This window comes from Doryrhamphus excisus, linkage group LG6 (genome assembly GCF_037039965.1).
Source record: "Doryrhamphus excisus strain RoL-2023G ecotype Guam linkage group LG6, RoL_Dexc_Guam_v1.1, whole genome shotgun sequence".
In the NCBI taxonomy this organism is placed as follows: Eukaryota; Metazoa; Chordata; class Actinopteri; order Syngnathiformes; family Syngnathidae; genus Doryrhamphus; species Doryrhamphus excisus.
The window spans coordinates 9,179,431-9,194,342 of NC_136362.1; the positions used below are offsets into that span (position 1 = coordinate 9,179,431).

The 14,912-nt window shown below is 43.1% G+C and overlaps 1 protein-coding gene across 1 annotated transcript in view; it reads right to left on the reverse strand.

Moving 5' to 3' along the window:
- Positions 1-669: 669 nt before the first annotated feature.
- Positions 670-14,912, reverse strand: part of rem2 (RAS (RAD and GEM)-like GTP binding 2) — a 35,237-nt gene continuing 20,994 nt past the window's right edge. The window contains exons 4-5 of the mRNA XM_058067393.2: positions 11,022-11,199; positions 670-1,569 (exon numbers count right to left, since the gene is read on the reverse strand). Of these exons, the coding sequence (XP_057923376.2) occupies positions 1,247-1,569; positions 11,022-11,199 (501 nt within the window). The 3' untranslated portion in view covers positions 670-1,246. The remainder of the gene's footprint in view (positions 1,570-11,021; positions 11,200-14,912) is intronic.

Genomic DNA, 14,912 nt, shown 5'->3' on the forward strand with positions numbered 1-14,912 from the left:
AGGGTTCTTAGTGATGATTGCTTATTGCGCAATCAGCAAGAATATGGCTTGGACAAAGTCAGGGATGAACATATAAGTGGTCCTCGGTTTACAATGGGGTTACGGACGTAATCCGTTGAATTCATGAACGAACATTACATTTTAGTCGGTAAACACAAGAATCCGTCAGGAAGTAGTCGGTTTCTGCGTCCGCACAGAGAAAACGCAATAATGCGGATTCACCTGTCAATCTGCCTGAAAGGACAAGATCAGGGCTTACAAGACTGGGATCTCTGGGCCCCTGAACCCCTCCCTGTTCAGGGCACGTCCGACTGGTAGTAGATTCCGACTCCCACAAAAACACGACTTGAGTCGTTCGATAACCCGAGAACCGCCTGAACTGTGTACCACCGATGATATCGAACGCTCTTCTCAACGGAAAAAATGGTATAACACACAGAGTGGGCGGCATTGTGTCAAATAAAGGGTCGTTGCAATTTGCGTAAAAACTAGCTAAGATTGTGCATAACCTAAGGTTCGATACCCTACCAGGGTCCATCGTCTACTGAGCATGCTATAAGAGGATCTACTATAGCTTTACATTGGGTTGCTATCAGTCTATGCAATCAGCGCTACTTGAGTGTTTGTGTCTATTTGTGACCTCCATCCACCCCCCACCACCATGCCCCCCCCCGGAACCCAACACCCACGCCCCCCTTCACTCCTGGTTCTCCAGTCAACATCTTCACAAAGTGATGTGAGTCCTGCTAATTTTTCAGTCTGTTGGCGAAATCTTTTCTCGATAATACGCTCAAATAATTTTTGGGTGTAATTTTTGACTGTAAATACTGTAAAAAACTGTAATACTTAGTGTTTTTCTGCATCGAAAAAAAAAACAAAGTCCAATTTTTGAATGTAAAACCTATTGTCAAAGGTGACAGAGGTGAATACTACATATTTATATATAATAATATTTATATATATGTTGTCATTTTGGTCGGCGTATTGTGGTTATGTTCTAGAGATTGTTATTAAATTAAATTATTATTATATTAAATTCTGTCCACCCCCCTTTGACCACCATTTGGCACCCATAAATGTAAGGCTGGATTAAGATAGTTTAAGGGGTAAATTTGTGCCTCCTCCATTTTTTTCTTGTGTCCTTTTGACGGTTTACACCCCCCCCTCTGTGGTAAATCTTCCAATCTGTTGTGTGTACATGTGTGGGAGTGTGCGTTTTAGCCTGCGTGTGTGTGTGTTGTTGTTGTCACAGTGCGCTGAGGTCGTGGCAAGAGCGCGACTTCTGGCGGAAGATCTTGCTGCCTCGGTGGCGGCTCATCTCTCGGTAGCGTCCCCGGTCACGCTCTCGTCCGTACGAGCGTGGCACTAGCCCCGCCAGAAAGCGTTTGGCCCGGCTGGTGAGACTCTCCCTGCGCCCTGATCCGGGGTCGCCGTCGGCCCAGTTGGGGCCCACACAGTCTCCCCTTGCAGTCCGAACGGCCGCCTCAAGCAGCTCATTGGTGCCGTGTTCGAGAGAAGCCGAGAGCTCTAGGTAGTGGCAGTCGAACATCATGGCGCTGGATTGGGCCTCTGTTGCAAAACGACAAGAATATTCATTCATTTTCTACCGCTTATCCTCACGAGGCGGGGTACACCCTGGACTGGTGGCCAGCCAATCACAGGGCACATATAGACAAACAACCATTCACACTCACATTCATACCTATGGACAATTTGGAGTCGCTAATTAACCTAGCATGTTTTTGGAATGTGGGAGGAACCTGGAGTACCCGAAGAAAACATGCAAACTCCACACAAAGATGCCCGAGGGTGGAATCAAACTCGGGTCTCCTAGCTGTGAGACCTGCACGCTAACCACTCACTCCACCGTGCAGCCCCATACGCACATTATTAATGACAACTAACGTTAGTGACGTTAGTACCCGGAGAAAACTCACACATGCACTGGCCGATGGAATCAAACTCGGGTCTCCTAGCTGTGAGACCTGCGCGCTAACCACTCACCGCCGTGCATCCCCATACGCACATTATTAATGACAACTAACGTTAGTGACGTTAGTACCCGGAGAAAACCCATGCATGCACTGGCCGATGGAATCAAACTCGGGTCTTCTAGCTGTGAGGCCTGCATTGTAACCGCTTGTCAATCTAGTCTAGCCAGTCTGGATCTTAATCCCATAGAAAATCTCTGGAGGGATCTGAAACATCGAGTTGTGACCGCCTCAAAACCTTCAGGATTTCAGGATTGTATCTGTAAAGGGTAGACCTGATCCCTACTAAGATTTGGACAATCCTGACCGACAAGAATCGTCTGACGTCTGTGCTTGCCAGGAAGGGTTCCTCAACCAAATACAGGCACAAATATTACATATTTCACGTAAACCAATACAATATCACCACCACTAACTGTGCGATTATTCAGGATTAATTTGGGGTTTGTGGTTTATTCGAACCACAACTCCGATTTGAAACATCCTCCAGTCCTGACAGGTTAATAACTACATACCAGGAAACAAACCGGCAATTGAATTTATTATAGCAGATACTGAAAAAAGAAATTACATTTTCAAGCTACTGTACCACACACAGAGAACCAGACCTGACATGATTGGGCGCACAATTGGTGTCGGTCTTGGGTAATACAAAAAGAACAAGACCGGATCTGCGATTAATCATCTGGCATCACAACAGCTGTCGGCTTTCACTAAATACGAGGAAGAACGACCTCAAACCAGATCAGCGGGGTTTAGTACTTACAGCTGCTGATTGAATTGACTTTTACATTGTTTACAACCGCGTCTTACCGCGGGAAATAGGTTTGGAGAGGCAGGTGGGGGGGTTGTGATGGAAGACGTCTGAAAAACGGTTAAGGGTTACAGTCTCTCCTACAGGGTTTCCCGTACAATCTTCGAAACATTCATTCATTCCTGCAAAAAAAATGAAAGGTACCTCAATCTGAAAGAATGAATATTAGGATCTTGCATCATTAGAGCCGTCCTATCTCATCGGAAAAAAAACGATAAAGCCGTCTCGGATGAGAGGCAAAATGTCTGTTACTGTGATATATTGTTTGTGCTGCAAAACGTTTTGAGACATAGTTTGGTACCACGTTTTATCACATACTACAGTATTAATTGGCCCTGTACCCTAGAAACCGCCCATGAATGATACAGGAAAAGGCCAAAAATGATACTGTGTCAAGGCCCAGGGCAGTGATACTGATAAAATATAGAGTTTAACCATGTCCAGTATCAGCCCCCGTAGCTGTCCACTCAGAGCGCGCTGCTCTGGTATCGTGCCCGTGAAACAACCAATCAGAGAACAGCGCACGAGCGTGAACACACAGCGTTTGTTTTTGCTGTCTGGTATCAGGCCCAGACAAACCATGTGATAACCTATAAGTAGATGTTACATGGTACTGTAAGCTAGCTAACCGATGTCTGTTAGGAGGGTAATGTTTATGTTTAATATGTGTATTTGTTTAGGTATAGACATGTACAGTATATGTTCTTTTTTTTGGATGTTTGAAAAGTAGAAAGGGTTTGTTGTCTTGTTGATTTGCTGTGCAGGTCTACTTGTGGGAAACAAAATGGCTACTGTGTGCTTGACATACATGTTTAATTTTTGTGTGTGAAATAAATAAAATAAAATAAAAGCATTCTGGATGAGGATGCCAGAGGGAGACATCGTGTCCGGCCATCCTTATTCACATACAGTAAAGTCTTGTTATATCGATATCGGTTAAAACGAATTACTACTTATTACGATACTATTTTCCCGGCAAATTTCTAGTCTTTTATGATATAATTAGCTCCGTTAGTACGATACACGGTTATTATGATAATCCGGTTACTAGGATGCCCTTTTCATCTCCCGCCAGCCAATTTGGTCTGCTTATATCGATACAAAAGCAGCTTAAATCAATCTTTGCTTAAGGATTTCAATACCAAAAAAGAACACAGCGAACGGCTGCTTCCAGTCAACTTTATTTTTCACACTTCCACCACCAGAGTGCAGCACACAGAGCGGAAAACACCCGTCCCTCGCGCCTACCCCTCCGGGTGGCAACACCTTCCCTATCGATAGTTCCGGGGTGAATTATGTCCCGGTAACCGGTAATCACTACAGCGTAAGTTTATTTTTATTTACTGTAGTACAAAATTTATTGTAGTACAAAAGCATGCTAGATACGCAATCCATGAACTCAAGGAGAAAATTACATGCCATATCAAAGATCCGCCCACTTTTAATGCAGTTCGGCGCAGGATCGGATATATGGATAGTCCGGTTATATCGTATTTTTTCCGACTCCCGAGAATATCGATATAACGAGACTTTACTGTATTTCCCCCTTTTTCAGGGTTATAACATTACAATATGACTGAAAACATCGCCTTGACTCATGAAAGACGATTTATATGGAGACAGTTTGATCAATTCAGTTACAGAATTTTGTATTATTTTTCAATCCTAGCTTGATCCGCGTCCTGCGGCGAATTATGTTACAATCTGAAAGGTTCAACTCCCCCAGATATGAGGAGCCAGGAGGAGCCAGACAGTGAGTAAGGAAGCAAACGGAGCCACAGTGAATGTTAATCAAAGCCCAGAGGAGCAGGGCCACACTGACAATATTGAGTCGGTGATAAATATGTTCACAGTGTGTGTGTCACAGTGTATATTCCAGAGTGTGTGTGTGTCACTGTCCATGCCATAAATAGGCTTTATGACTCAGCTCTTTTAGTGTGACCAGAGGTTCTGGAATGAAGATGTTAGGATGCCATCCTCCCTGCGTCAGACTCGCATATCAGCAGGAATCCATGTGCTTTGTCCTCCTAGAACCCAGAACATCTTTCGTCAGGTGCCCCGGGAATGGAGATGGAGCATTTCCATACTGCTGACCTCATTTATGATGCTAGTGGTGACAATATGCTAAGAACATCTCATCTCTCATCATTCAACCCTCGCATTCCTCGTCTGTCTTCCACTCGAAAGTCATTTCACTGAGCCGACACAGAAGCAACTTTTTGGCTTAACTTACAGAAACAAGCTAACATTCCAACATACGTACAAATAGTTGTCAGCTAATAGTAGCCACTAACGTATGGGGCTGCACAGTGGACGAGTGGTTAGCTCACAGGCCTAAGATAGGAGACCCAAGTACGATTCCATCGGCCAGTGCATGCGTGGGTTTTCTCCGGGTACTAACGTCACTAACGTTAGTTATCATTGATAATGTGCATATGGGGCTGCAAAGTGGTCGAGTGGTTAGCGCACAGGCCTCACAGATAGGAGACCCGAGTTCGATTCCACCCTCTGGCATCTCTGTGTGGAGTTGACATGTGTGGAGTTGACATGTTGTCTCCGGGTACTCCGGTTTCCTCCCACATTCCAAAAACATGCTAGGTTAATTAGCGACTCCAAATTGTCCATAGGTATGAATGTGAGTGTGAATGGTTGTTTGTCTATATGTGCCCTGTGATTGGCTGGCAACCAGTCAAGGATGTACCCCGCCTATTGCTCGAAGACAGCTGGGATAGGCTCCAGCACCCCCACGACCCTCGTGAGGATAAGCGGTAGAAAATGAATGAATGAATGACATGGATGGAATACATTTGTGAAAATACAGCTGGGATAGGTGCGGATTCTGGAAGATCTAGATCTAGATATCCACAACTCAATAGAAAGGGCTGAAAAATTAGCATAATAGGCCCCCTTTAAGCCTTAAGTCAATGTTGTACAAGTTCTCTATTTCATCCCCCGAGGCTAATTTTTTGACATGAAACAAAATATGCTAATTGATGTGAACGCTAACTGAGGTAGCACAATGTTTACTTTGCCAGGCAGAGACTGAATATCAAATAAATAAACACAACCTCGGCTTTTCGACAGACATTTTCATCGAAATTTTTATCAGTTATCATACAATACTGATAGATTTATACGTTTTTTTCAACTTGAACAAAGACACTTTTATCTGTCTTTTACATTTTTTTTTTGGCGCAAGAGTGATGACGCATGTTTTTGTCAGGGGTGAGGGGGAGATTAAAAGTCAATAGTGTTAAAAAAAAATCACCCGCATTAGGGTTTTTAGGTCAACACGAACATGAACGTTAAAATCCCCAACAGTAAGCATATTTAAGCATTGTGTTTGACAGGAATGTAGACACGTCATTCAAGTCCCGAGTTGCTCTGTGTCCAAATCCAAATGAATTTTATTCCTCTTTTGGCTTTTCCCTGTCAGGGGTCGCCAGAGCGAGTCAATCGCGTGAATGGTTTTGGCTTTTTTTTTTTTTTTTACACTGGATGCCCTTCCCGACAAAACCCTGGCCAGGAATCAAGCTCATGGCCTCTGCCATGAAGGGCAGAAGGATTTAATATGACACCACCGGGCATCCAAATACAAATTAATTAAAGTCCAGATTCAGCACTCACTAACATTTGTGGATTTTTGCTCCCCGAAATGAAGCTATTTTTTCAACAGAAAACACATCTCATGTAATATTTTCATACATTTACTGCTTTACGCACACTTTAAACATTGCAATCCAACCTACTTTGGTGTTCCCAGCATCACTCGCTAGTGACGTATGATTGACAGCTGCGCCTCTGTTAACATCCAAGCAGAAGCTCAAGTAATTCTACATTGGATCAAACTTACTTAAGATTTGTCAGATCAAAACACATATGTTTTGATGCAGATGACCGCTACCAAAACATGTTATAGTAGAGTCTAATTCAGATGTACTTCTTGGTAAGGCACACAAAGCATCATGGGAACTGTAGTTCTTTTAGAGTAAGCGCAAAGATAATTTACAGCAATTTGTGAGCAAACATTTTTATGGGCTTATTATTATTCCTGGTGTTTCGCCATTGGCTGGAGGCACCGGAACGTATTAATTGCCTCTCTTGGTTAAAGGCTGCCATTCGGCCTGGATAGTTATTTACAAATATCAGTGATATCATGCTGTTGGCATGCATTTGAAGAAAAATATGTCGAGAGCTTTCAACCTGTATTCAGTTTCACTTTAATATCAGTCATGTTATCATGGCCCAGAGGCTGTCCATGTCCCTTGTGGTCTTATCACTGAGCCTGCACATAGACACTGGAGAATGTATTGGTGTTGTTGTCGCCCTGGTGAGTCACAGCGGTGTTCGGTTTAATGCTGACAGCACCAAGCAAATATGATTTTGCCGCTAATAGACGCTTGCATGTAATTGTGTGTGTATGTCATTGAAAATTCAATATGGCGAAACAATAAATGCAGGAAGAGCCGCGTCGTTATTTTACAGATGGAGTATCTATCCACTCCCCAAGCTACAGCTAATCGAATTGTGTTACCACAAGGAGTTAAACATATTTGTCACGCATTTGTCTTGTAAACAGAAAGAAATTGATTTTGCTGATCAATGGTAAATCCCAGAGGAGTGTTGCCGATAATTATGGAGGAATTTTTATGATTGTCTCCCAAAAGCAGCATAAAAGGGGGAGCCTGGCAGTTCAAAACTATATTTATATCTGTATTATACACGTACAAATATCAAATATAGCTATATATCTCGATGGATAGCTCATCTGGAATGTAACAAACTGTGTACAAGGGTATTTGGACACCACTCTCAATCACAGTTAATCAATCGGTGGTTGGCTCAGACCTGCACTCCTTAATCTTAATTCCCAGACATTTGTTTGAGTCAATTCATGACTGTTCCTTAATGCTCAAAGCAAGGCCCATAAATGCATGGTTGGCTGAGAAAAAAACTACCCTGGCTCAACCTAGTAAGTACGGTCATCACTCACTGAAATCGGGTTTTGTCAGAAATAAATCAATAAATGATTGCAGTTTTGCGTTAGACTATGATCTATATATGTAGTGATTTGGTCACTAGTAACGATAAAGCATTCAGACAATCCATTACCTTGACACAGCATGAAGTCAGCCGTGGGAAAAAAATGTTATCCTCATATTTAGTGTGGAAGTGGTTGTGTACTGCACTTTTTTTTCAATCACCTGCAATCCTTATGTGAGACATGAACACGACATGACAAAGCCGCCTATTAAGACCTTCTGGAAAAAACTCCAGAAAGCTCCAACAACGGTTAATTTAGCTAATAGCCGGTTAGCGGCCATCTTGGGCATCAGAGTTGAGCAATGTGTTGTAAACAAGGAATCACAGGGTAATGTAACGGTGACTGATAATGTTAAAACCCGTATTTAGAAAGTCATAAACAGGTTTTCTATACTCTAACTCCAAAAATATTCAGTTATTTAATCATCGTTTATTGCGGCTGAGTCTGAAAAAAACGAGCATTGTAGCATAGCTTAAGACACGTACAGCGTTAATTATCATGTCTTCTGTAACTTTTGACTATAATTCAATGTGTTTTGGAGTTACATATGCAGTTCACATCATTATCATTTCCTTTCTAATCATCAATGTCATTTTATTTGTATCCAATGTCACATTTTAAAAAGGGGAACTAAACTAATGACATCTCAGAACTGGACTTTGTGGAGTCATTCTATTTAGACCGGCAGCCGTTCTCAAATACGCATTCATGCCCCCTCCTCGGGGACAGCAATGTTTTCACACCCTTTTTCCCCCCGATTTGAAACGCTATTATCACGGGAAAATCTGCTGCGAGCTCCAAAACAGACAAGAAAGGAGAGAGAAGGTGTTTGAGAATAACAAGGAGTACAATTTGATAAAACTTGCACGCAAGGACACAAATCAATACAACCTGAAAAGGTGGCTTTGAAGGAAGTGTCTGACTATTCATGCAAAAAAAGGGGTGATCTCCTCCTGTGAGGAACAAAGACGATAATTGCAAGACGCCCAAGGCTGGTTCCAAGAATGTGGAAGACTTGTTTGAGACAAATGGCCTCTCATCTCCTGCAGATAATCACCGCAAGTAAGTATGGCATTAGCAGAAATACATATGTACTGAATGATAATTACAACTAATAATAGAGCAATCAAATGGAATAACGGACACTTGAGCTGCCACTAATTATAATTTTTTTGTTGTCGATTAATCTGAAGCTTGCTGTTTCGATTAATCGAGTAATCGCTCAGGCCAGTTAGTGGTTCGGACCATCACATATCGGAAAAGAGGCAAGGTCCAAGGTCAAAGTTGATGTGTGTGGATAGTAGGGTTTTGAACGATAAATCAATACCGGTTATCCGGTTTGACAAGAAAAGATACGGATTAATCGAGTAATCGCTCAGGCCAGTTAGTGGTTCGGCCCACAACATATCGGAAAAGAGGCAAGGTCCAAGGTCAAAGCTGATGTGTTGTGGATAGTTGGGTTGTGAACAAAAAATCGATACCAGTTATCCGGTTGTGAACGATAAATCGATACCGGTTATCCGGTTTGACAAGCAAAGATACGGATTAATCGAGTAATCGCTCAGGCCAGTTAGTGGTTTCGGCCCACAGCATATCGGAAAAGACGCAAGGTCCAAGGTCAAAGCTGATGTGTTGTGGATAGTAGGGTTGTGAACGAAAAATCGATACCGGTTATCCGGTTGTGAACGATAAATCGATACCGGTTATCCTGTTTGACAAGCAAAGATACGGATTAATCGAGTAATCGCTCAGGCCAGTTAGTGGTTTCGGCCCACAGCATATCGGAAAAGACGCAAGGTCCAAGATCAAAGCTGATGTGTTGTGGATAGTAAGGTTGTGAACGAAAAATCGATACCGGTTATGCGGTTGTGAACGATAAATTGATACCGGTTATCCTGTTTGACAAGCAAAGATACGGATTAATCGAGTAATCGCTCAGGCCAGTTAGTGGTTCGGTCCATCACATATCAAAAAAGAGGCAAGGTCCAAGGTCAAAGCTGATGTGTGTGGATAGTAAACGATGAACGATAAATCGATACCGGCTATCCGGTTTGACAAGCAAAAGATACGGTTGCATCGGTAGCAGCCTCCTGGATCGATAAGCATTAGCCAAAATCCTGATATTAATCGATTGGACCGGGTATCGCAAGACTAGCCTGGGCTTCCGTGCATTCGTCAACAAACATGAACATGAATTCGATTAATCGCTCAGGCCAGTTAGTGGTTCGGCCCATCACATCTCGGAAAAGAGGCAAGGTCCAAGGTCAAAGCTGATGTGTGTGAATAATACGGTTGTGAACGATAAATCGATACCGTTTATCCGGTTTGACAAGCAAAAGATACGGTTGCATCGGTAGCAGCCTCCTGGATCGATAAGCATTAGCCAAAATCCTGATATTAATCGATTGGACCGGGTATCGCAAGACTAGCCTGGGCTTCCGTGCATTCGTCAACAAGCATGAATATGAATTTGATTAATCGAGTAATCGCTCAAGCCAGTTAGTGCTTCGGTCCATCACATATCGGAAAAGAGGCAAGGTCCAAGGTCAAAGATGTGTGTGGATAGTAGGGTTGTGAACGATAAATCGATACCGGTTATCCGGTATCCCAGCTGTCTTTGGGCAAGAGGCAGGGTACACCCTGGGCTGGTCGTCAGCCAATCACAGGGCACATATAGACAAACAACCATTCACATTCATACCTATGGACAATTTGGAGTCGCTAATTAACCTAGCATGTTTTTGGAATGTGGGAGGAAACCGGAGTACCCGGAGAAAACCCGGGGAGAACATGCAAACTCCACACAGATATGGCCGAGGGTGGAATTGAACCCTGGTCCGTGTAATTCATCCATATTTTAAATTATTAATATATATTTTAGGCAGAGCATCAGTGTTTGTGTGCTCTGTAGTAAATGAACAACATTGCAGCGATCTGTTTATCATATGTCCCACAGTCGTCTCGCCGATTGTGAAATCTGCATAAAACACCCCCTATAGCGCCACTATCTCCCCCGAAACACCAACCCATGTTCACCTCTGCCACATGTGGGGAGAAACACAAAGCCAGAGAGGCCTGTCGAAGCGAGATATCACGCTAACCCCACGATTGGATGATCTCTGTTTGCCCCGGTGCGTTTGTGTGCAGGTGCGCCTCCGTCTGCCGTACTTACCCTCTGCACTTATTTCACGGGAGCGAACAAGGTCGCTCTTGTTGCCCACCAGGATGATTGGAGTGTGAGGCTGGGACTCCCTGAGGAGAAGGCGGAGCTGTGCGGTGCGGTGGAAACTTCGCCTGTCAGTCACGGAGAAGACCAGGATACACACATCACACTTCAGAGTGGACAGGTCCTGTGAATACACACCGGGGGTATTAATAAAAAAAAGCACCTCAGCAGAGGCAATTAGCTTGACATACAGTAAAGTGCACAAAGCTGATATCCAGTGGCAGACACATAAGAGTTGAATATCCCTTGGAAGCAATCAACGTAATTGGCGATTTGTCCTTGACTCAAGTCTTGTTACGTCGGAGCTTGGCAGGGCGGTGCGGACGTTTTTATCACTGCCCTTATGACATGACGCAAAGGAAGCTTTATTCACTTGACAATGCATATCACGCTTCGCTTTCAACCTCCTGACCCTTTTAGCAGTGACCACTACCATTCCTGTCACAGAGCTTCAATTAGCCAGAATGTTTCTGAAGCAGAAATTGCAACCTGGTATCCGCCTAAGACAAACCTTTGCTTTATGGCTATGAGCCCATCAGCATATATCAGAATTTTGTCACTATAAAAAGGGCTATACTATTGTTTGTAACTTGAAGCAACACACACGGCCATTTGTCTCGGTGCTTAACCAAGCAAAATGCAATTCAATGTGCATTCACTCCTGCAGTTGCAGAATCCAAGGATGGTCGTCTCAGTCTATTATTGAGTGTTGAGCACCCTAAACTAAATGGGGCGCTTATTTTCAAAATAGCTTATGAAAATTGGATAAATTGCATTCAGAATGTAGAAGGTGGTGCAGCTGGTGATGAAACCAACACTTATATGCTAGGACGACGTTAAAAAATGGGTATTGGATGTAATGTGTTTTTTTCTGCATTTTTCTAAATATTCCATAACAAATATGGATTAGTCATATCTGTAATGCTAACAAAGTCAGTGGAAATCACATATTCCCACTGAAACGGAGAGGGAATGTCTCCAAGGATGCACTGGTTTGGAGCGGTCAAAGGTATAAAGGTGTGTTCAAGTCAAAGAACACAGCAGGTTGTCGTCTTTTTGGTGGATTTATTAAGATTTTATGCTGTGGTACTTCAACAACATACCGGAAACACCGGAACAACAGCCATTTTTTTTATTAAGGTCCAAAATACAATGCTTCCTCAGTACAAGGGCTACTGTCACGGCCATAACAATTCTCTAACATGCAGGCTCTCCTCACTTCCTGTCCGTCACTCCTTTTCCTTCCCAACCCCGGAACATATCTCTCCATGGCAACACATTCGCAAATACAATACATACAATACAAATACACAAATAAATGATAAGTAAAGTAACGTAACTCATATTACATAAACATAATAATGAGCCAAATGTACATTACATACATAAATCAACAAGGAAAATAAGTAAATATGACGCTTATTAGAACAATAGTTAGTCATACAGTTAGCTTGAATGCTACTATTAGCACCAATGAACAAAGGAGCGTCACTTCGCGAAAAAGGTGCGCAAACAACTCCACAGCTCCCACAATGGAACCGAAAACTCACCTCTATGCATTCAGGCACAGCATCAACCCGATGAGATGGTGGATGAGGCTCAAAAAAGCGTCAGAGAAGTCATAAATCGCTCACCCGACACAACGGCGCACTGTGGTGCGTTTACTGACCGCTGAACACAGTACGACAAAAGAACGCCCTGAGATTTAACATTATCAGTGACACAAACCATGTAAATTATGGGCTTTCTAACACTCATCTTCAATACTCTTTCTTCTCTGGCCAGCTGGGGGAAATAGGATAACAAACTAGGAAATGCAGTGAAGCATTTACTAGCTGAAAAGAATAGAAATGAACATAATTTCTGACTTTAATGTTTCTCAAAGCAGAGCTACTCCACACAGCAAGTAGCTGAATCTAAACTTGGCCACGCACAATCAATAGAAACTCATTTCCATGATAGAAAACAGCTCTATAAAGTCATGCCAGGCGTGTTTTTGTCATACTTTAATTACAAACAGCCATACAAAAATTCCAGATATTGTCAGTTACCTCCCTTCGAGCTAAATAATAATGTACTGTAGATATGAGAAATAGGAAGTAGGAACCAAGCAAACATTGGTCAACTCCTCTTTCATAAGATAACAACCTGGCTCTTGCATTTGCCTGAGGATTTGTCCTCAGAAATGATGAAATCCAATTTGGAAAATGTATTTACACACAAAAAAAAAAACATAGGAAATCTAATTTGCGGAATTTATTTACACCAAGCTACCGTCAGTAATCACATTACCGCCATATGATAATCATACTGGGGTGGGGAATTATTAAAATTAAATTTTCCTTGGACTCTGCTTTTTATCAAGGTGTGTGGAAACCAAATTATGGGCAGTCTGCTTGAATGGCTTCACACTGTCCTTCCAAAATAAAAGTCCATGTACTGCATAGGCGAGGATGAGCTGCTGACTTAGCTGTCAAACCTCACATTTTTCTCGGAGAAAACTCCCGTATGAATTAATTTTTTTTTTAAAGTAAGCTCCTATAGAGTTTGACAAAGAAACTCTGCAGTCTGCATCGAAAATTTTTTGCACGTAGGACCTGTGACCTAAGCTTAAACCCGGGCTTACACCAGATCCGTCCTGATGCAATCCGTCATGCTCTCATTGTCTCTGGTAGGTGTTGCTGTGAGCAGCCACAGTACTGGTGCACGGGGGAGAACATGCAAACTCCACACAGAGATGGCCGAGGGTGGAATTGAACTCGTGTCTCCTTGCTGTGAGGCCTGCGCGCTAACCACTTGACTGCCGTGCAGCCTTCGCTGGAAATAATGGTCTCTTATTCATGTGCCCCGCCTTGCTTTTAGCCTTGTTTTTAGCTCTGATTGAATGTATGGATATTGTATTTTAATGCATCGTTTACTCTGTTTTTTACTCAACTCTATTTTTATTTTTTTTTTCTTTACTGTAAAGTGTCTTTGAGTACTATGAAAAGCGCTATACAAATAAAATGTAGAATTATTATTATGTTTTGGGCTGCACGGCGGACGAGTGGTTAGCGCACAGACCTCACAGCTAGGAAACGAGGGTTCAATTCCAGTTTTCCCCGTGCATGCGTGGGTTTTCTCCGGATACTCCGGCTTCCTCCCACATTCCAAAAACATGCTAGGTTAATTAGCGACTCCAAATTGTCCATAGGTATGAATGTGAGTGTGAATGGTTGTTTGTCTATATGTGCCCTGTGATTGGCTGGCCACCAGTCCAGGGTGTACCCCGCCTCTCGCCCAAAGACAGCTGGGATAGGCTCCAGCATCCCCCGCAACCCTTGTGATGATAAGCGGTAAAACGAATGAATGTAACATATTCAGGGCTTCAGCAAGGAGACCTGGGTTCGAGTCCCCTCTTGTGCATGTCTGTGTGGAGTGCATGTTCTCCCCCTGTGTGGGTTTCCTCCCACATTCCAAAAACATGCTAGGTTAATTAGCGACTCCAAATTGTCCATAGGTATGAATGTGAGTGTGAATGGTTGTTTGTCTATATGTGCCCTGTGATTGGCTGGCCACCAGTCCAGGGTGTACCCCGCCTCTCACCCGAAGACATCTGGGATAGGCTCCAGCACCCCCTGCAACCCTCGTGAGGATTAGTGGTAGAAAATGAATGAATGAGTTCTCCTCCTATTTTGTGTGGAAGTGGTAACTTTTTGGCTTCTTATTTTGTCTTTCCCCACCCTTGGCCATCTTAGTATGGAGGTTGCATGTTCTCCCCGTGCATGCGTGGGTTTTCTCCGGGTACTCCGGTTTCCTCCCACATTCCAAAAACATGCTAGGTTAATTAGCGACTCC